The sequence below is a fragment of the Dipodomys spectabilis genome, unplaced genomic scaffold (genome assembly GCF_019054845.1).
Source record: "Dipodomys spectabilis isolate Male_0828 unplaced genomic scaffold, ASM1905484v1 ptg000006l, whole genome shotgun sequence".
Classification (NCBI taxonomy): Eukaryota; Metazoa; Chordata; class Mammalia; order Rodentia; family Heteromyidae; genus Dipodomys; species Dipodomys spectabilis.
In genome coordinates, this window is record NW_024870683.1 from 18,606,546 (window position 1) to 18,627,088 (window position 20,543).

The 20,543-nt window shown below is 42.7% G+C and overlaps 1 protein-coding gene across 1 annotated transcript; it reads right to left on the reverse strand.

Moving 5' to 3' along the window:
* Positions 1–520: 520 nt before the first annotated feature.
* On the reverse strand, positions 521–20,046 carry Frrs1l (ferric chelate reductase 1 like). Its single transcript, XM_042698117.1, has 5 exons — positions 19,794–20,046; positions 8,030–8,114; positions 6,043–6,181; positions 5,130–5,376; positions 521–693 (listed from the first exon to the last, which is right to left on the reverse strand). The coding sequence occupies exons 1-5, from the start codon at positions 20,029–20,031 to the stop codon at positions 521–523; spliced, it is 882 nt and encodes a 293-aa protein (XP_042554051.1). The 5' UTR covers positions 20,032–20,046.
* Between the last annotated feature and the right edge of the window lie 497 nt (positions 20,047–20,543).

Sequence of the window (20,543 nt, forward strand, 5' to 3'; positions counted from 1 at the left end):
TACATTTAAGAGGCTGACTGTGGAATGGTGAAATTCAGTGAAGTTCTCCCTAGCACTACACAAAGCAGCTCTCATGCTACTGAACTCAGTAAAGACTGTTTAGACATGGTTTCTGCATTTGTTCTTTATCTTCTGATTAGTATATAACCAAATAGCAAAGGCTACTTGACACACATCTCATCAAAAGACAGCCTTCCTGGGTCTCAAGACCCACTTACTAAGATAGTAATTATAATTTCATTAAAGCCAACATAGAGATATTGTGAAGCTCACATAAGAAAACGCAGTTGAAAGTGCTTACAAAAGTTTTAAGTATGTCCCCCTAAAAAGAGGATCACTATGAAACAATCATCTTTGACTAGAAAAGAAGCTTATTCTTTCTTCCAAAAAAAAAAAAGCTGAAGTCATGAGTTGTCTTTATATAACAGAAGCTAAAATTGTCCTGGATATTCTTCAGGGGAAAAAAGAGAGATAGTAAAGGCTTTCCAGTCCATTTAGTGAGTTAGCCTCGCAGCTGTGGCTAAGGGGTTCCCATTAATAAGTAGAAGGTCAGGGCGACAATGAGAAGCAAACAAAATGGTGATGAGAAGGTCTGATAGGCAGCTGATGGCATAAAAATATCTTCATATTTGTAAATACTGACCACGCGCTCTGAAGTTGGTGGAGAGTCTATATCATGTCGGGTGATGGAGCCTTTAGGAAAGAGACAGAAGGGGAAGAACCATTGTTAAAAGTAGAGATGTGAAATGGCACAGGCAAACAACAGAAAAACTGGAGAGAAGTCTTTTTTTTAGCGCACAGCAAAATCAGGAATCAGTTCCGGAATCAGGTATTAATTAGAGTTAGTGGCAGAATTAGCTTTAATTGTACATTCAGTAGAAAAAAACAGCAATTCTCTACATGTATCCATTCATCTGCAATTACCTCCCCCCCCCCCCCCCCACACACCCCTCCAGTGTGGACAAAGCTAATGTTCTCTTCATGGCACTCCAATTTTCATATTCCTGCTTAGGAAGGGAACTGGTTGAGTCCAGGAATTTGAGAACAGACTGAAAAACATCGCAAGACACCAACTCTTCTTTAAAAGACAACAAACAGTGAGGTACATGTGGCTCAAGCCTGTAATCCTAGCTACTCAAGCAGCTGAGATCTGAGGATTAAGGTTCAAAGCCACCATAGGTAGGAAAGTCTGTAAGACTCTCTCTCACTCTCTCTCTCTCTTTTTTTTTTTTGTCGGTCGTGGGGCTTGAACTCTGGGCCTGAGTGCTGTCCCTCAGCTCTTCAGCTCAAGGCGAGCGCTCTACCACTTGAGCTATAGCACCACTTCCGGTTTTCTGGTGCTTTATCGGAGTTAAGAGTTTCATGGACTTTCCTGCCCGGGTTGGCTTTGAACCATGATCCTCATATCTCAGCCTCCTGAGTAGCTAGGATTACAGGCATGAGCCACCGGCGCCCAGCTCTGTAAGACTCTTATTTCCAATTAACCTCCAAATAGCTGGAACGAGAGCTACTGTGACCCAAGTGGTAGAGTTCTAACCTTAAAAAAAAAACAAAAAAAAAACTAAGGGACAATGCCCTGGCCTTGAGTTTTAGCCCCAGGGCTGGTACACACATATACACACAGACAATAGTCAAACAGATATATAATAAGCTGACATTGATTAGAAGTATCTGAGCTGAAAACACATATGAAAATTGGTTTAGGAAACTGAGACCTAAGAATTCAGTGCAAAGGCTTCCTTATGACTAGGGCAGAGCGAAGGTTTTTAAGGTTCTGTATCTAGGGAAGCTTTGCCAGATTTGTCATGCTAAGCCTCCTCTCTACGGCTGGCTCCTGCTAGCACAAACTCTTCTGCTTGGCATGGGAGTTCTCTCCACAGTGTCAATCATGTATGCCTCTACCTACCCTGGCCTCATTGGCTACGTACCTGGGCTTCTGGATTGAACCAGTATTTTCCTTGGGGAAAATCAAGTCAGTACCCCTTGCAAGCCTTAGCTCCAAGTTAATCTCTTCTAAGAGATATACAGGGAAACAAGAATTTAACTGACACAGATACTTTAGGAGGATGCTCAGGAAACAAGAAAGGCACAGGCCTCTACTTGGGAAGAATGTGCCTGTTTTGCATGGAGAAGGTGAAAAGAATGAAAGACTTGAGCCAGCTTATCAGCTAAAGCCAGACATGTTTATAGAAGATGCCTGTTAGGCCAGGATGCCTCTGTGTGTGTGTGTGTGTGTGTGTGTGTGTGTGTGTGTGTGTGTGTGTGTGTGTGTGTGTGTGTGTGTGTGTGTGTCCCTCTTTGTAATTTTAGTTACCACAGCTAACCAGGGTCTGAAACTAGAGTACAAGAATGGATTCAGAAAGTAAATAATCATGATGGAAAAACTGCAATCTTTGGACAACATTCATGCTGCAGCATTCCCCTAGGGGCCTGATCAGTCTTCCTGATTACTGTCACAACCAGTCTTTCTGGAATCTTACCACCAAAAAATGATTCCCACCTAGTGTTTCTTCTGTGGAGCCTGCCAAAAAAAAAAAAATTCTTGCCCCTAATTCAAATGGACCAATAAGTCTTTGTCTGTAAGCCTGCCAAAATGTGAGTCCCTGACTCAAACCCAGGGAAGAGGGAAGAGAGGAGACATTCCCCTACACCAACAGCCTAAATGGACAATCGGTTTCCTGTCTTCTGCTTGCTCTCCTGAGTGGCCTACTTTTGTAATAAACTTTCCTTAGTCTAGTTCCCATGGTTACTTTATTTCTATGCTACTCTAGAGAAGAAGAATTCATCCATCCTACATCAGTCACACATACCTAACTTATTACATTGTGTTGTCATAATTGTCCTATTTTATTATTGTTGTTGTTGCTACTATCATACTGTGCCTAGTTTATAAACTGCATGTAGGAGAAACCATGATAGACGTAGGGTTTCATGCCCACTAGGGGGCTTGGAGCACATCACCATAGATAAGGAGGGACTATTACATAAAACCTTTTCAATTTGTTAAAGCATTTTCAAATACTCACTTTCATTTGATACTTCAATAATCCTATATAGAAGGTATTATTATTCCCACTTTAGATATAAAGAAATGAAGCTCAGATTTTAGGTATCTGGATAAATATTATGCAGCTGCCAAGAGGCAGAACCAATACTCAAATTCAAACTTTTAGCCTCCAAATCTCATTTTTAAAATGAGTTCGTATCTCTGAGCTGAGATACAATTTATTTCCCAGGGTATTGAAAGTACTTAAAAATATCATTGCAGATCCACTGTGGCTAATCTAGGAAGCCAGCAACTGAAAAAAAGTGTCACAAACCTGGAGGCATCCAACTATTTCCCCAACTAACAACAGGCAAAAAAAAAAAAAAAGGTAGCTTATACCTTTTCTACACTGACCAGCAGGAGCAAAGGGGGAAAATGAGATCAGATAACAAGTGAACACAGTAAAGAGACTGTGAATGGGGGTGATGGTACACAGCTACTCAGGGGAGTGAGGCAGGGAGATATTGAGCCAGTGAGATACTTGACCAGAGGAAAAAGAAAGGAGTGGAGTGAAGGGAGAAGGGGAGTGGAGAGGGAAAGAGGAGAAAGGAGGAACGGAAGAAGTGGGGACCAAAAAGGGAGGAAAGGAAGAAAGGGAGAGGAAGAGAAAGGAGTCAAAGGGGAAGGAGATGAAAGAACAAAAGGATAGAAGGAAGGAACTAAGGAAGGAAGAGAGGGAGAGAGGGAGGGAGGGAGGGAAAATAGGAAAAAAAGTTACCCAGTAGCTAGAATGTATTCTCCACACTATTGACTAAACTTACTTCCATCTTGGTTCATGCTACTAAATGAATCAACCAGAAGGAGTACTCAAGATATAATGTGACTTTATTCTTCCTCCCTGTTCCCCGGACCTGGAGCTTGAATTCAGGGCCTGGGCACTGAGCTTTTGTACTCAAGGCTAGTGCTCTACCACTTGAATCACAGTTCCACTTCTGGCTTTTTGGGGGCTTAATTGGAGGTGAGAGTCTTATTGGCCTTTCTTACCTGGATTGTCTCCCCATGCTGATCCTCAGATCTCAGCCTCCTGAGTAGCTAGGATTACAGGCATGAGGCAACTGTGCCAGCTTTGTGACTTGATTTTTAAAGGTCTCTAAAAAGGCCTTATGATGTCCTTGAGTTTTTACAGAAGAGCCTTTGCACCCAAGCTGAAGTTATTCGTGGACCTGTGTCACTAGGGAACTAGTTAGAAATGCAGAATCTTAGGTCCACCCACACATAGAGAAAACTGCTTAATACAGCAGTTTTAACAATACTGCCAGGGAATTCAGACTCACTTTAACACGGAAGGACTAGTGGGCTAAATTCTAACATCATTTGGTTGATTCATGACCACAAGAATAACCATCAGATGAGCATTAATGCAATACCTGCTGTCAAGCTCTAGAGCAATCTCCAGCAACCTTTTCCTGGACTTAAGAGTGTTCATGGACTTTTGAGTCCAGCAGGCATACACTGAATTTTACTTCTTCAACTAATTAGTTGTACATCTGTAAGAAAGTTTCTTAATCTAAGATAAGGATAATTCTAGACTTCTGCAAAATGTGTGAGGAGTAAATGGAACTGTGATCATTTTTTTTTTTTTTTTTTTTTGTCGGTCGTGGGGCTTGAACTCTGGGCCTGGGAGCTGTCCCTCAGCTCTTCAGCTCAAGGCGAGTGCTCTACCACTTGAGCTACAGCGCCACTTCCGGTTTTCTGGTGGTTTATTGGAGATAGGAGTCTCAAGGTCTCTCCTGCCCGGGCTGGCTTTGAACCGAGATCCTCAGATCTCAGCCTCCTGAGTAGCTAGGATTACAGGCGTGAGCCACCAGCGCCCGGCTGGAACTGTGATCATTAAACAGTCCATCCAACAATATAGGATGTGTTTCATCAAACACATCACTCTTGGTCCTATGCTATTTCCCAGTGCTCTAGCTTAGCCTGTATTCATTTGCTTCTCCATGCTTATGGAAAGGGTCATGTCTCTCTTTTTAAAAAAAATAATGTTTACAGTGCTCTCTTATATACACAGGGTGACTTCAATGAATGATGCCTACAAGTACAATGGTGAGGGGTGTTTACAGAAAATGCTGAACTAGAAGCTTACCCTGAATGGCTGGGCCCCAAGCAAACAGATAATACCAACTCAAATGCAGGTCGACGATTGTCTCATCTCTGGGAACGTTCACGGGGCGTTTAAATCTGCAGGTGACTCTGTTGTTCTCAAATACGCCTTCTTCATCTCGGGCAGGATTCCTCTGAATCTCCTTTGCCCACTGACCTACATTGTAGAAGTGCTGTATTCGGACCCTGCCGTTGTCATCATGGACGCATGCCATGACATCATCACCCCCCTACAGGAAAAATGATTAAGCAAAGTCAAAGGTCTGTCTCTTGCAAACTTTCCACTCAGAAAGGAGATGGGATGACCCATCTCCTCTGTACTTTGAAATCTCACCAGAATTACTTTAAAAGACACTGAAAAGTCTTAATCAAGTGAGCAATGTTAGCATCAGAATAATTGGCATCAAGTTTTCCCTGACATCGATTAATGTCAAGACCACATGAATTAACCTATCCAAGAGAAAGCAAGCAGACAGACCCTACTGAAAGATCATTTATAATTTTAAAAACTACCTTGTAATCTTCAAAAGGGTCAACATTATGAAAGATCATTAAAAATAACAAAAGTGATTTTTCTTTTGCTTTTGCTTATAGGTCTGAGACTGGAACTTGGACTCAATACCTAATTTTGCTCATTGGCTAGCACTCTACCAACTGAGCCACGCCTCCAACTCCTAATTAATTGACTTTTTTTAAGATTTAGAAACTATTTCAAAATTAAAAAAGATATATGTCAACTCAATACTTAAGGGCATTTGAATTTTATTTTTAATTTGCAATTAGAGAGCTGTAGCTAGCATAATAGTTGCACTGCATTGATCAACTTATTTGTTCCTAAAATCGTAAGCAACATAAATTAAAAAAGAAAGCAAATTCTATCATAATTTGTGTCTTACCATTTTCTTGTCTGAAGAGAACCCAACTGCTACCCAACCATCTGTGTCTGCACTTAGTTCAAATTCCACATCAGCTCCTATTATCCGGTAACTAAGGAAATAGTCACAGGTCTCAGCATTACAGCCTGGCTTGCCATATCTGGAGGACAAATCCAAAGAGATGATTGCTTCTTCTCCAACTACAAAAGGAGAACATCTACCATATCTCAGACAGGATGTTAAGTAAATTAGATCTTTGCTTCCTGGGATCTCAAAAACACAGCTTCACTTGGCTAGGAGGGACCTTAAGAGATATTCTTCACTTTATTCATGTATAAACTAAGGTCCAGAGAGGAAAATCAATGTTAGTAACAGGACTTGAACCAGGGTCTCTAAACTCCCCACCAATGTTCTGTGCATTAGAGTTTTGTAAATCTTACCTATTATCAAATTATTTCTGGATCTCTTTGGAGGAAAAAGATTCTACAGTTTAATAATTTAAATCATTTTTGTCAATTAAATATACACTAGGATTTTTTACTTACAAATTCTCAGTTGAAAGAATGAAGACTTATAAATTAAGTATAAATCAAAACCAAAACCCAGGAACTCTGAAATTCATGGCATTCATGTAATGGCTGATGCAATCTTACTGAAAGTAAATTTCTGCTATTGTACATATGGTATGGCTGATTGTACCAGGCAAGTGTTTTGATTCAAGCGTTTTTCTTACTGCTGACCAGCATCTAGCAGTTCAACTGCTCATCAGATGGAGCTGCTGCAAAACTGTCATATGAATAGCTTATCTGGTACACATTAAGCATAAGTGCATCACTTATTTGTAAAAATTTACCTTTGTTCTGTGGGCTAACTGGTGCTAACTCAATTAAAAATCAGGCATGTAGCAGTATAATGTGGTCATCTGAACATTCAGATCATGCACACATTCCGTATTTTAAAGGGCATCTTTGAGATGGAAACACAAATTTCAATTTTCTTACAAAGGACTTATATGTATATCCTTTTTTTTGAACTGAGGGCCAAGGCACTATCCCTTAGTTTTTTCTGCTCAAGGCTAGCACTCTACCATTTGAGCCACAGGCCCACTTGTAGATGGTTATTTGGAGATAAGAGTCTCATGGACTTTGCTACCTAGGCTGGCTTGGAGCTATGATCCTCAGATCTTAGCCTCCTGAGTAGTTTGAAGCCAGTCCAGACAGAAAAGTCTGTAAGACTCTTATCTCCAATTAACCACAAAAGCCCAAAATAGAACTGTGGCTCAAATAGTAGAATTCCAGCCTTGTGTGAAAAAGCTTAGAGATAGTACCCAGGTCCTGAGTTGAAGCCCTAGGACTGTCACCAAGAAAAACATAATAATAGTAGCCTTCAAAATGCTTTTAGTCCAAAGAAAGCTCAAGGACCAATATTAAAGGTTTTCCTTTAATATTGAGCTCTGAATACCAGCAAACCAGAAACTTTAGTTCAGGGCCATCACAACCTTGCTCAAGGGAAGTTCCAATCATACTGTTTTCTACCCAGCCCATTATGTCCTTATGGAATACTATAAATAATTATGTATGGACTGAGCACTCCTGAGCTAAGAAAGTATAATCATCAGTGCTTAATGAGTACTTAGTATCATATAGAATCTGCAAGGAATTGGGTATTTGACATGTCTATCATTGGCAGGTCTTCCCACAGCCCCAGCTGAATAAGCACAGATCTATTTTCTGTCACATGAATTTCTTCATACATCTAGTTGGTAAGGAATAAACATCTGGGTCAAGGGCAGTACAAACTGAAATGTAGAACCTGAGACTGTCCAGTGTTGAGTGCCTGCTGAAGCTTTTATGACTGAACATGACCATTAGAAAGCTCCATTACCCTGCAGAAGTTGACAGGGAAACAGGTCTGGGGTTAGAATGTCCTGCATACAATGTAAGTACTGCCTTCAGAAGTAAAGGAAACTTTTTCTTTTCCTTAAAGGTGTCCTTACACTTCTACTCACCTAAAGCAGCCCTTGGTTTTTCCACAGTCTTCCACTTTGATCTTGGCAAATGGATCCACAGGAGGGGCGGTAGGGAAAGGGTAACCTGGTAGTGAGAAAAGATAATGGTTAGAAAATCCAGTGACCACTTTCCAAAGGGATTTTTTTAAATTTTTAAAATTTTAAATAAATTTTCTACCCCACATACCTATGTTTAGGGACTCCACAAAAGGCTTTGATTAAGCCCAAATATTGTATTCCTGAGGACAGGACACTGGGCATATACCTTTGAACCTATCTTTATTTTAATTTTTTTGTTGGTCATGGGGCCTGAACTCTGGGCCTAGGCACTGTCCTTCAACTCTTCAGCTCAGGGTTAGTGCGCTACCACTTGAGTCACAGTGCCACTTCTGGCTTTTTCTGCTTATGTGGTACTGAGGAATTGAACTCAGGGCTTCATGCATGCGAGGCAAGCACTCTACCACTGAGCCACCTTCCCAGCTCTAAACCTATCTTTATGTGGGATCTGGGAATGAGTTGCTTTTTAAAATCTTCTTCTCATTTTTAGGAAATGAAACCCTGAGCAGAACACAATTCTATATAACCACTGCTTAGCATTGTTCCCTGGGAGTTTGAAAGTCACATTTTAATAAAATATACATGCTTTAAAAGAAAAGACATTGGCACTGATACACTTACATACTTGGTAGGAGATAATTTTTCTACATATTAACACAACAGCATCTATTCCATTCCATTTTTCTGAACAGTCCTTTTGCTTGACACTGCATGTAATGTTTTCATATGACACTACGTCTTTTAAACACACAGTTTCTGACAGTTGTGTATCTTCCTTAGCAGACTGCTTACTATAAAGCTGCATTGAAGGATAAGGTTGCATCTGATTCTAATGGAAATCTTGCTCATCTAGGCTGTTGGCTCTACAGACACAGGAACCAATGTGATTCAGTTCACCCTGTGTTATCTTGCCCAGTGAGTCAGGCAGTGGACACAGGGTAAATGACTATCAAATGATGAGATATCATCATTCATAGACATTAGGTAATATAAATAAATTGTTCAAAAGTTACTTTTCCTTATTATTTAAAGTCGTGTCTTTGTGATTTGTGGTGCTCTTTGCAATGAGAGGGTTTTATTCCATTACGTTTGCTATAGTTTTTTTGTTTTGTTTTTTTTTTTGGGTCCGGTCGTGGGGCCTGAACTCTGGGCCTGGGCTCTGTCCCTCAGCTCTATAGCTCAAGGTTAGCGCTCTACCACTTGAGCCACAGCGCCACTTCCGGCTTTTTTCTTTTTGCTTATGTGGTGCTGAGGAATCGAACCCAGGGCCTTGAGCATGCAAGGCAAGCGCTCTACCACTGAGCCACCTTCCCAGCCCTGCTATAGTTTTTAGAAAGCCTCCAGGCTCTGCTTTTCTGGCACATGCCTGTGCTGGGGATAATCTATTTCTTCTGCCCTAGAGCTCGAGCACATGATGCATACAGCCCTAACTTTTCACTGCTGCTAAGTAACTGGGTCAAATTCACGATATTTTTTCCCCAGTGTTAGGCACTTGGCATACACTGTACCACGAAATAACTTACCTTGTTTTGCAAGCAGTTGAAAAATAGAGAATTAACTCCATTCCCCTCTACCCCACCAGGTTGCTGGGAGGGTAACTCTAAGTCCTTAAATGTTGCCAAGTATCAGGAGAGAAACACAAAGGCATAATGCCTATATGCTTCTGATCATATAAAATAAAATTTATCGAAATAAACTCCAGGAAATGGAGAAAAGAGGTTTTTCTCCTCGTTGCTGTTTTTGTTTTCTTTTTGTCTTGTTTTATTCATTTCGCTGATTTGGGGGTACAGAAATGGAGGGACAAAAGGTGAGCAAATGCAGCAGTAGTACTCACTAGACAACTTGTGGGTGGGGATGGGAGGGAAAAACAGAGAGCATGAGGGAAGGGATGACATTGTCCAAAAAAAATGTATTCTTTACCTGATTTATGTAACTGCAATCCCTCTGTCATCAGCTTTATAATAACAGTAACATTAAAAAATGATTAGCATAAATTAATTGTACGAGTAAGAAGAGTGAGTGAGGGAAGGGGTAGGTTAGGAGGGATGACTTGAAAGGATCAAGATGCATTGTATTCATAAACTACTTTGTTAAATGGCATCTTCTTTTCATAACTACTTAACTATAAATACAAAATTAATGGTTAAAAATTTTTCCAAATAATAGCAATAACTTTGTGATCCCTTAGGGGTCATCTGAGTTTGTGCTAAGAGATGAAATGTACATATCACCACATTTTCTTGTCTCCTTCCAGGCATGGACAGAGGTTGAAGAGATGAATGTCATTACCTGTGTTCATGTAGGCATGCGCCAGAGGCTCTGGCTTTTTTTTTTTTTTTTTTTTCTGCCAGTCTGGGGCTTGAATTCTGGGCCTGGGCACTGTCCCTGAGCTCCTTCTGCTCAAGTGTTCTACCACTTCAACCATTTCCAGCTTTTTCTGTGATTAATTGGACATGAGAGTCTCAGACTTTTCTGCCTAGTCTGGCTTCAAACCGTGATCCTCAGATCCCAGCCTCCTGAGTAGCTAGGATTACAGGTGTGATCACGCCACCACCAGTGCTGGCTTAGAGACTTTTGTTTTTAAGAAGCCCAGGAGAGGACTTGCAGGATCACTTCGTTAACTGTACCAGGTGTGACGCATTCAGTATTCAGGATGACAGCACCACCTGCAGTTCTGTCAGTGGTGCAAGACCAGCCCAGTCTCTCCATTTCCTTGGCTGTCTTTGTGTTGCCTGCCATTCTCACGATTTTCATCTGGATTTCCCTAAGGACTGTTGGGTTGAACTCACTTTCCAATCTGTGTTAACCATTTGGATTTCTCCTGTGATGTGGCTATTTTCTTCACTCCCTTCATTACTCGGCTTTTGGATTTTATCATTGAAGTCTGTGCAGATTTTGAATAACTGCTGTTTTCAGATGTTGATATTTTTTCCCCCAGTTTGCCACCACTTGTGTTTTTCCCCCTCTGTGTTTGTTTGTATTCTTTCTTTGACTCAAATCATTTTTTAGCCTCTTATTGGCTTACATTAATTACACAAAAGGGATTTAATGGTTCCATTTCCACACACGTTTACAAATGTCCCAAACAATCTCACCCTCTCTGTCATTCTCTTCTCCCTTCCAAACAATATCAACAGGCTTTACAATCACAGATAATCTACTCCAACCATATTTATCCTCTTTCAATATGTATTTCAAAATTATTCACTCTCTTTCTCTTTTCCCTTCTCCTCCATCTCTTAAGTAGTCCCTTAGTCCATATTGTTGTCTGTCTGTCTCTTTCTCTCTATTTATCTATCTCTATCTATCTGTAAATGTACCAAAAGTTTTTGCTATCTTGTAAGACTTTCAAAGAGTGAGCTTTTGGGCTCATGTATATATGTGTGCATTTCACTATTTTACTACTTATCCTCAAATCTGTATTGTGTCATCCTTATTCCATTTAGAGTAGAATGCTTAGCTTGCTAGTTTTCAATCTTACTTCCTGAAGTGTACCGGATTCAAAACTAAAATTCTTCCTAATTCAGCTCCATTTCAGAATCAGGGCTAACATTTTGACATATAATGCTTTCATGATCATTGGAAATGTATCTTGGTTTTCCCTTATGATTTCCTCTTCAGCACACAGGTTAATATTATATTATAGATGGTTCTTCCTCCCCTATACTTTTTTATCCAGGGACCTGCACATGTTGGCAGACACTGTCATTGATCTATACCTCCAGCACCCTTAGAAGACATCCGTCTGATGTATATTTTTTTAATTTACTGACTTCCTTATATTCTGTATACAGCATGTTATCACGGATCTTTTGTGTGCTCAAATAGCATATACTTTTTTGTATTATATTTGTGGATTCTATGTGTGCATTTGATTAAACTTATTGCATTTATAATTCAAATCATCTATACCTGTTAGTTAAAAAAATTTAAAGTCTCAATGCCAGTAGTGGTATTTCTAATTAGAAATGTCAGTCTATTTCTCTATAAATTTATAGCAGTTATTGCTTTAGAAACTACATAAATGTACAATGATTTTGCATCGCTGGGGAAGAAACCAGGGTTTCCAGCATACTGGTCAAGTGCTCTACCACAGAGTAGACCCCCTATCCTGGAAGCTACATTGTTACAGGAATATGGTCCTGATTTATTGTTTCTTTTATCAGTATATGACATTATTTGTCCCTTTTACTTTGTCTTCAGCTAGATTTTGTTTGATGTTATTGTCACCTCAGTTTCCCTATAATTCACTTAAGCCTTGAAAGATACTTTATTTTGTTATTTATTCATTCATGTGCATGCAGCCATCACTACTATAATTCTCCAAATTTCTTGGTTCTAAGGAAAGAAACATAGACAAGTGAGAAGTCACTCCTGACTCCTTTTTCTTTCAGCCTCTGACAGTCACTAATTTACTTTGTTTTTATGAATTGTACATTTCCTATCAGTAGAATCATACAATATGTGATCTTATGTATCTGGCTTCTTTCACATCGTGCCCACACTTGCAATTTTCCTATTTATTTATTTGTAAAATTAAGACCATCCTACTAGGAGTGAAATAGAACCTCATTGTGATTTGGATTTATTTTAAGACCCAGTGAAGATCATCTTTCCATGTGCTTCTTGACTACTTGTATATCTTGTTTGAAATAAATAACTTTCTAAAGCCTTTTCCCATTTTTAAATTGGGTGAACTGCATTTCATCATTTCATTAAAACTTATCTGGCTTTCAAATCTCTGCTAAATTTTCCATTTTTATTCCTAATTTTGTTTGTCTTCTTTCCTTCTTTTTTTTTCTTGACCAGTCTTACCAAGTCCCTAGATATGTAGTCAAACATTATACTGGATGTTTCTATGAAGGATGGTTTTTTTTTGGGGGGGGAGGATTAATATTTACTGTGAGGAAATCAGATTTCCCCCCTTTAATGTGGATGGGCCTCATCTAGTAAATTATAGAACACAATAAGTGACCTCCTCTGAGCAATGTAGATGTTGCTACCTTTGACGTTTGTACCTTTGGTACACCACTGGCTCTCCAGGATACTGGCCCTTTCTGCATATTTTGGACTTTGCCAGCCTCCACAGTTATATGAGCCAACACTTAAGATAAATCCCATCCCATCCTATGCCATTATCCATCCATCCATCCATCCATTGTCAATTTATATATCTTCTTGGCTTTATTTCTCTGCAGGACCATAACTAACAAACTTATCTAACTTACTACTTACAATCACTTTTGGAAGACTTCACTGATGATTCATTCAATTTCTGCTTCATTAATTCTTCTATGCCTGTATTATTTTAGTATCTGCTTCCTACTACTTTCTATAAACTCTTCTTTCTCTGACTTCCTGATTTTCACTCTTCCTCTTTTCTTACGTCAGTGCTTAAGCCCAACAGCCCAACAGCTTAAGCCCAACTATCCCTACAGTGGGGTCTTCCTGAGTATTCATTCCACAAGCACAATCATTCTAGGTGTCAACGCCAGGTTCCTCCATCCTCCCAATGTTCCTCCTTGTATGCCTGCTATCTTACACTCAGTCTCCCAATTTGGTTTCTTTTTTGTGTTGTTGTTGTTGGTCATGGAGCCTGAACTCTGGGCCTGGGTGCTGTTTCTCAGCTCTTCAGCTGTAGACTAGCACTCTACCACTTGAGCCTCAGCCCCACTTCTGGCTTTTTCTGCTTCTGTGGTGCTGAAGAATGGAACTGAGGGCCTCATGCATTCAAGGCAAGCACTCTACCACTGAGCCACCTTCCCAGCCCCTCAGTCTCCCAATTTGGAAGCCTCAGTCCCAGACTTTTCCCCTCCCCTCTGTCACATAGTATGTTTATTCAAGTATCACTTCCAGTTATTCCTACCTTACACACCTGAGCCTGCCTTTTGGCTATCATTCACTCATCTGGTTCCTCAACTTCCACCATATACTTTTATTATTATTTTTTCCGTGATAGGATGGGGCCCAGGGCATCACACATGCTAGGCAAGTGCACTACCACTAAACTACACCCCTACCCCATAAGCCATCTTTCTACAATTGGTATCCGACCCTGTTGTTTCATTGCTTAAAGATTTATCCTGGGGCTGGGCAGGTGGCTCAGTGGTAGAGCACTTGCCTTGCATGCCTGAGGCCCTGGATTTGATTTCTCAGCACCACATAAGCAAAAAGAAAAAAAGCCGGAAGTGGCGCTGTGGCTCAAGTGGTAGAGTGCTAGTCTACAGCTGAAGAGCTGAGAAACAGCACCCAGGCCCAGAGTTCAGGCCCCACGACCGGACCCAAAAAAAAAAAAAAAAAAGAAAATCTGAATGAATTATATTAGTTTGGCTTTTAAAAATTTTTATAAAAAAGTCTTCTGTTTCCTTTTCTTGATTTATTTCATATGGACTCTATAAACTTAATAACTTACAACTATTTTGTGGTAATCCTGAAGTTTTGAATTCAGAGTCTGATACTTGCCAAATGAGTGCTCTTATCACTCAAGCCACATTTCCAGCCCTATAATGTTCTGTTAGGGAATGTAATTAGAACAATCCACTTACCCCTATTTTTTCTCCTCTCAGCTATTTGTAATACATTCCTAATACTTTCTGCATTGTTTTTAAAGAATTTTATTAAGTGGTGTGTGTGTGGGGAGGGGGTGATATTAGGGATCAAACCCAGGGCTAGGCAAGTGCTCCACTGAGCTCCTCATCCAGCCCTTGATAGATTTTTGAGGTTCTGTGGTTTATATCCTTCTCTAATTTATATCCATTATCTAATACGTTTCTGCAATCCCCAGAGCCTGGTTTGCCATACTCTACCGAGTGGTTAATAGCCTCTGGTTTGCTATTTATTGCTTCTAATTAACTGCTTGGATCACAGCCTTCAGGTATTAATTTAGTACCTGATTCCTTGAAGTTTTAGCCACAAATTGCCTGGCCATACCATTCACTCTCAGCTCTGAAAATGACTACTTCAGCACAAATCACTGTTTCTACTTGTCAGATGTTCCAGAAAAGGAAAATGGCAAGGGACACTGAAGTGTGAAGTCCCACACAATGTGAATGTGGCTTTCTTGTGATTCCACTGCTTAGGAACCTGTAGTTTCTATACTTCCTGTTATACTAAGTCTAAAACCCTCTTCCGCAGTTTATTCTCCCCGCTCCAAAAACAAAACCCAACAAAATAAAATCCAGTTCCACCTATCCAACCCCATTTCCTGTCCAATTAAATTTCAATAAAAACTTTCCTTAGAGTCAACCAACAAATCCCTACAGTCTGCTGCTATTTTCTTTTTTTGGTCAGTCATGGGGCTTGAACTCTGGACCTGGGTGCTGTCGCTGAGCTCTTCAGCTCAAGGTGAATGAGCCACTGTGCCACTTCCAGTTTTCTGGTTGAAAGTCTCATGGACTTTCCTGCCTAGGCTGGCTTTGAACTGTGATCCTCAGATCTCAGCCTCCTGAATAGTTAGGATTACAGTCATGAGCCACTGATGCCCGGCTGCTATTTTCTAGCTATGTGACTTTAGCTATGATAAATTTTCTGTGAATCGGTTCCCTTAACTTTATAAGTAAGTATAAAAGCAGTATCTAAAACACAAGGTCCAGGATTAAAGTTAATGTGGATAAAGACTTAGAACTTTAGAGCAAGCACTTATTAAACATTAGCTCTAATGACTATTACTAGCAGACTAGAGCCATGCAGGGTATAGAGATAACCTTAGATGCACCTTATTGCCTTGAAGAACTTCTCAAGTTAGAGGACAATGAACGATGTATCACACATAGCACATGGTAGACACAGGAAGGACACAGGCAGAAGAAGGACCTTTACCCTCTCCCTATGTTTTTGTCCTCTCTGCCTCTTACCCTGCTTTTTCTCCAGATAGGAAAAACTCTGATCTAGTCTGAGCTCAATGGTGAGAAACTCACTGACAGAACCATATTTTACAAAAGATCAGATCACTATGCTTTAAAGATAAACAATCATAAATGGCTCTTCTTCCAGGACAGTTATGTCCCCAAGGGTAAGCTAGTCACCATCATCCATGTGGCTAACTGAACTCAAACTCAAGATCCTCAAACCTGGCCATCTTAGCAACAGGGGCAGTGATCAGGAGGTTTTGCTTGGGACCCAACCCTAAGCCAACATCCTATTCACCTGTTTGTTTTTCCCAGAGAATCTAAGATAGTCTGATAGTCTGATCATGTGAGGTCCTCACAGAAAGCCACAGGAGTATAACATTTGAGCACTAAGAGCATTTGAGATCCAAACCCTTGACCACAGAGAACAAAGCAAGCATGATGGGGTTAAGCAATGTGCTACGGAAGAATATCTTTTCCTGGAGACCCATGAAAGGAGGAGGAGAAAAACCAGAGAAGGCCTCCTGAACGAAGTGGCATTTGAGCTGGAACTTCAGGGATGAGTAATATAGGCTAAGACAGTGGAGAACCCAAGAATCCTGAAGACTAGCTTAGTGAAAGCAGCTCTAATAATGACCATGTGGGGCTGAGAGACACCAAACCAGCCAATGCTTAGCCCCAAAATTTGAAGGCTTGAAATTCCGACCCCCACCTCTACTATGCACATCCTCTTTTTCTTGTTTCATACTACTAGGACAGCTTGTCAAGGGAAAGTAAAGTTTGTTGGCTACTGGAAATCTACCTTGAGTAAGCAAGGAGACCATCACTAGAAGGGGACACACTCATCTTCACTGATAGACTAGTTTAAAGGTACAATTTCCACCTTTTCACCTGCCCACTTGCTCCAACACCAATCACCTTGTGTCCATTGAATCCATCCTAGGAAGACTACCATTGCCTGTCATCCTGCAAGTCCATCCACGACTTTGAGTCTTCATGCTACTGGGCTTCACTGTAGTATAGGGTACTGTTTCCAGACACATTCCTTTTCTTTTCTATTCTTTTGCTGACTTTAGGGGCTTGAACTCACAGCTTGGGCGCTGTCCCTGAGCCTCTTTGTGCTCAAGGCTAATGTTCTACCACTTGAGTCACAGTGCCACTTCCAACTTTTTCTGAGTAGTTTAATAAGAGTCTCACAGATTTTCCTGCCAGGGCTGGCTTCAAACAGTGATCCTCAGATCTCAGTCTCTTGAGTATCTAGGAATACAGGTGTGAGCCACCAGTGCCCAGATGCTGACAACTTTTCTTTTGGCTTCTGAACACCTTTCACACCTAGTTCATTTTCTTCCTCTCCAGTTCTTTTTCATCCCTTTTTAAGAGACTGACAGTGGTGACTTTAAGAGATCTTGGGAAAGTCTTTATTCAGGACTCATGACAGAAGCTCAGGGATAGGGTAGACAAGCACGGGTGCTGCCCAACCTCAGGCATCCCAACCAGCACCTACCAGATGGTAACAGGATCAGAAAGGAAGTGGAACTGTCAGAGAGGAGAGAAGAATGTAGAGTGGAGGGCAGGGAAGGGAAGGGTGAGAGACAGTGGTGAAAGGAAGTCTTCCAGCCAAGGGTGCTGATGCTTGCTGTATCCATGATAGATGTTTGGGCACAACACCAACAGGATTATAGGTTGGATTTAGAAAGGGGAAGCCAGGGTATGTACAGAACAAGTAGGAAAAGCAAGCAGACAAACCAGGTTGCATACACACATGGCAGGCCCTGACGCCCACAATGAGGTCATCTCCCCTAAAGTTCTTCCTCTTCCATCTCACCAAAGGCTTTCATACAGCCCAGATGATTAAATGAAGTTGTTCTTGGTTGCTATTCTCCACCTGATGTCAGAGTTCATAAAACTATACAACTGGCAGTTCATTCTCTCTGGATGCACAGACTGACTATAGAACCTGGCTTGTTTTTCATTTAAGTACCCGTGCCCAATCAGAGAAGATACTCTTGTATGCCACATGCAAGTCATCCGGCATACGAGGCTGGATGTGTGCAGAATAAATATATATTAGCTACTTTCAGAAACAGATAGATGTTTGAATACTTATTACTTTTTAGGGTGGATGGAGTCTGCCCTCCTCCCTCCATTTATTCCTTTCTCCCAGAGTTGCCTGGCTAGAAGATAGTATTTCCTACATTCCTTTGCAGCTGGTTCATATGCCAAGGAAGATGAACAGCAGTGTTTTGCACAACCAGCCTAAAAGCTAATACTTACCCTGAGCTTCTTTTTATTTTCTTCCCCTAGTCTTGAACAGCAATATGCAAACCAACCATCTTCATCTTACACCACACAGATGAGAATCAAGTCTTAGGAAATAGTGGAAAAAATGGGAGGAAACTAGGTCCTTGAATGACACCGTGGGACAGTGTCTCACCCACCCCAGATCAACCAGACTCTAACCTGATGAAATGCAAAGAAAAACAACACAAAACCCCTCATAAGCTCCTATATGATGGAGTGTCCATTTCACTGGGGTTTGGGGTTAAACTTCTATCCGCCAAATAAATTTCCCACAATCCTTCCTTCATTCCTTCTTTACTCTAATACTTTCAATATTCAATTGAGTCTATCACGTCTTGGCTAAAAGGCAATCCTTTGTAAACTCCTTTTCACTTTGTGTGTGTGACCACAGGACCAAGTAAGAACTGTTAGATGGAACTTCTAACAGAATTATCTCTTTAGAAGGCAGCTAGTGACCATCTTCTTCCCACTTCTTCATTTCCATGGTCTTGAATGAAAGAACTTTGGCTAGAATTCAAGTGATATTTGGGACCATGAAATTACATGCTAAAAATGGAGCAGAAGAGTGGAACTCAAGAGTCCCTGAAAGACCAGGAAGCTGCCATCAATTCTAGATCGTCTACTGCTAGATACGTATTTTTTAAGAAATGAGAAAGTCCTATCTTCCTGAACTATTAACATTCATCGGTTGCATATGACTAAACCTAATTCTAACAGATACATCCATGAACCGAGAACCACATTTCAAAGTCCAGTTAGATTCTTGGCTCATCCTGCTTAACAGAAGTGAAGGAAACCCACGACTTCTCCAAGTTTCAGACAGAGGAGACCCGTTCCCATCTTCCTGCACGGAATCATCCGTTTGCCTTCTGTGCTCATTGAAGCAGCTCGGCGGGGAAGCTGGTGGCTGACAAGCCTCCAGTCGCTGGGCCCAGATGGTCCCAACAATGGTGGCTCACACCAGGGAACCCTAAAAGCACGGTGAACAGAAGTGATGGAGGAAGGGAGATGTGACCCAGCTCTGGTGCCGGCGCTGTCAGCACCATCGGGATGGGACGCCGGTTACTGCAAATTAGGTCACTCCAGACGGCGAGGAAACTGGGCAACATCGCTGGTCTAAGTTGAGGTTTCTTCTCGGTGCAAGCTTCCCTGAGCTCACGCACCGCCCCCCCCATCCCGGACAGATGGTGCCCCCCACCCCACCACCCTGGCAGGGACGGTGGAAGCCAAACGCTGAGAAATGGGGGGGTGGGAGTCCTAGCTCCAACACCACCCCTCGTCCACAGAGATCTGGGTGGCCGCTGGCTTTCCCCCGGAGTCAGTCTCCCCCCCCTCACCCCCCACTCCCTACCTCCTCCCTACCCCTTCCCCCCACCCCCTATCCCCTACCCCCACCCCCACGTGGGAAGCGGGCAGCAAGGACCGACAGCTGCTCCAAGCCCTCGCCTCCCCGCGGCGAGGACGGGAGCAGTGCGCTCCCCAGCCCGGCCCTGGCAGTGCACCCTTAACCAACCCCACCCCGGCCTCCGCACCCCGGATCTCCCATCCCGCAGCCTCACCCTCCTCCGACAGGTAGCGCAGGTCGTAGAACTCCCCCGCGAAGGTGCCGTAGGAGGAGTCGTGGCGCGGCACCGCTTCGTCGGCGCCCGAGTCCCCCCGCACCCGGCCCCGGGGACCCCGACCCCCCGGGCCCGCGCCGTCATCCGCCGGGCTGGCGATGCAGGAGGCTGAGCCCGCCAACAGCAGCGACAGCAGCAGTGCCCAGGCGCCCGGGCATCGCCGGGCCGGCTGCGCCATCGCGGGCTGCGCACGGATCCCGCAGCCAGGCCGCCGCTCAGGGCCGCAGCGGGGGGCGCCGCGGGCGCGGGCGCGGGCCGGGACCGAGCCGCCGCCGCCGCCGCCTGCACGCGCCCGCGCAGCCGCGGAGCGCCGCCGCCGCCGCCGCCGCCGCCGCCGCCTCGCCGCGGTCTGCGCAGCCTCCCTGCAGCCCGGCCCCAGCCCGGGTCCTCTCAGCCTCCCTCCTTCCCAGCCGCTTCCCGCACCGCGTCCCGATCCTCCGTCCCAGCCCCTTCTCTCTCTCTACTCAGGTTGGGCCCTTCTCGTCCCCATTACCTACAAGGGGCCGGCGAATCAAAGGCACCCACTCCAAACACCGCCAAGTGGGGCTTGAACTCAGGGCCTGGGCGCTGTCCCTGAAGTTTGTGGTTGTGGTTGTTTTCTGGTCATGACTGATGCTCTACACTCGAGCCACACCTCCTCTTCCAGCTTTGGTTCATTACAGATAAAAGTCTCTCAAACTTCCTTTTCCC

What these genes read in the sequence shown, in the direction of transcription:
- Frrs1l (XM_042698117.1), bottom strand. Translation starts at nt 20,031, where the DNA reads ATGGCGCAGCCGGCCCGGCGATGCCCGGGCGCCTGGGCACTGCTGCTG. An exon ending in TCTCTTCAGACAAGAAAATG is followed by an intron (nt 5,377 to 6,042) that starts GTAAGACACAAA and finishes TTTTTCCTGTAG; the next exon opens with GGGGGTGATGATGTCATGGC. An exon ending in TTGGGGCCCAGCCATTCAGG is followed by an intron (nt 694 to 5,129) that starts GTAAGCTTCTAG and finishes TCTTTCCTAAAG; the next exon opens with GCTCCATCACCCGACATGAT.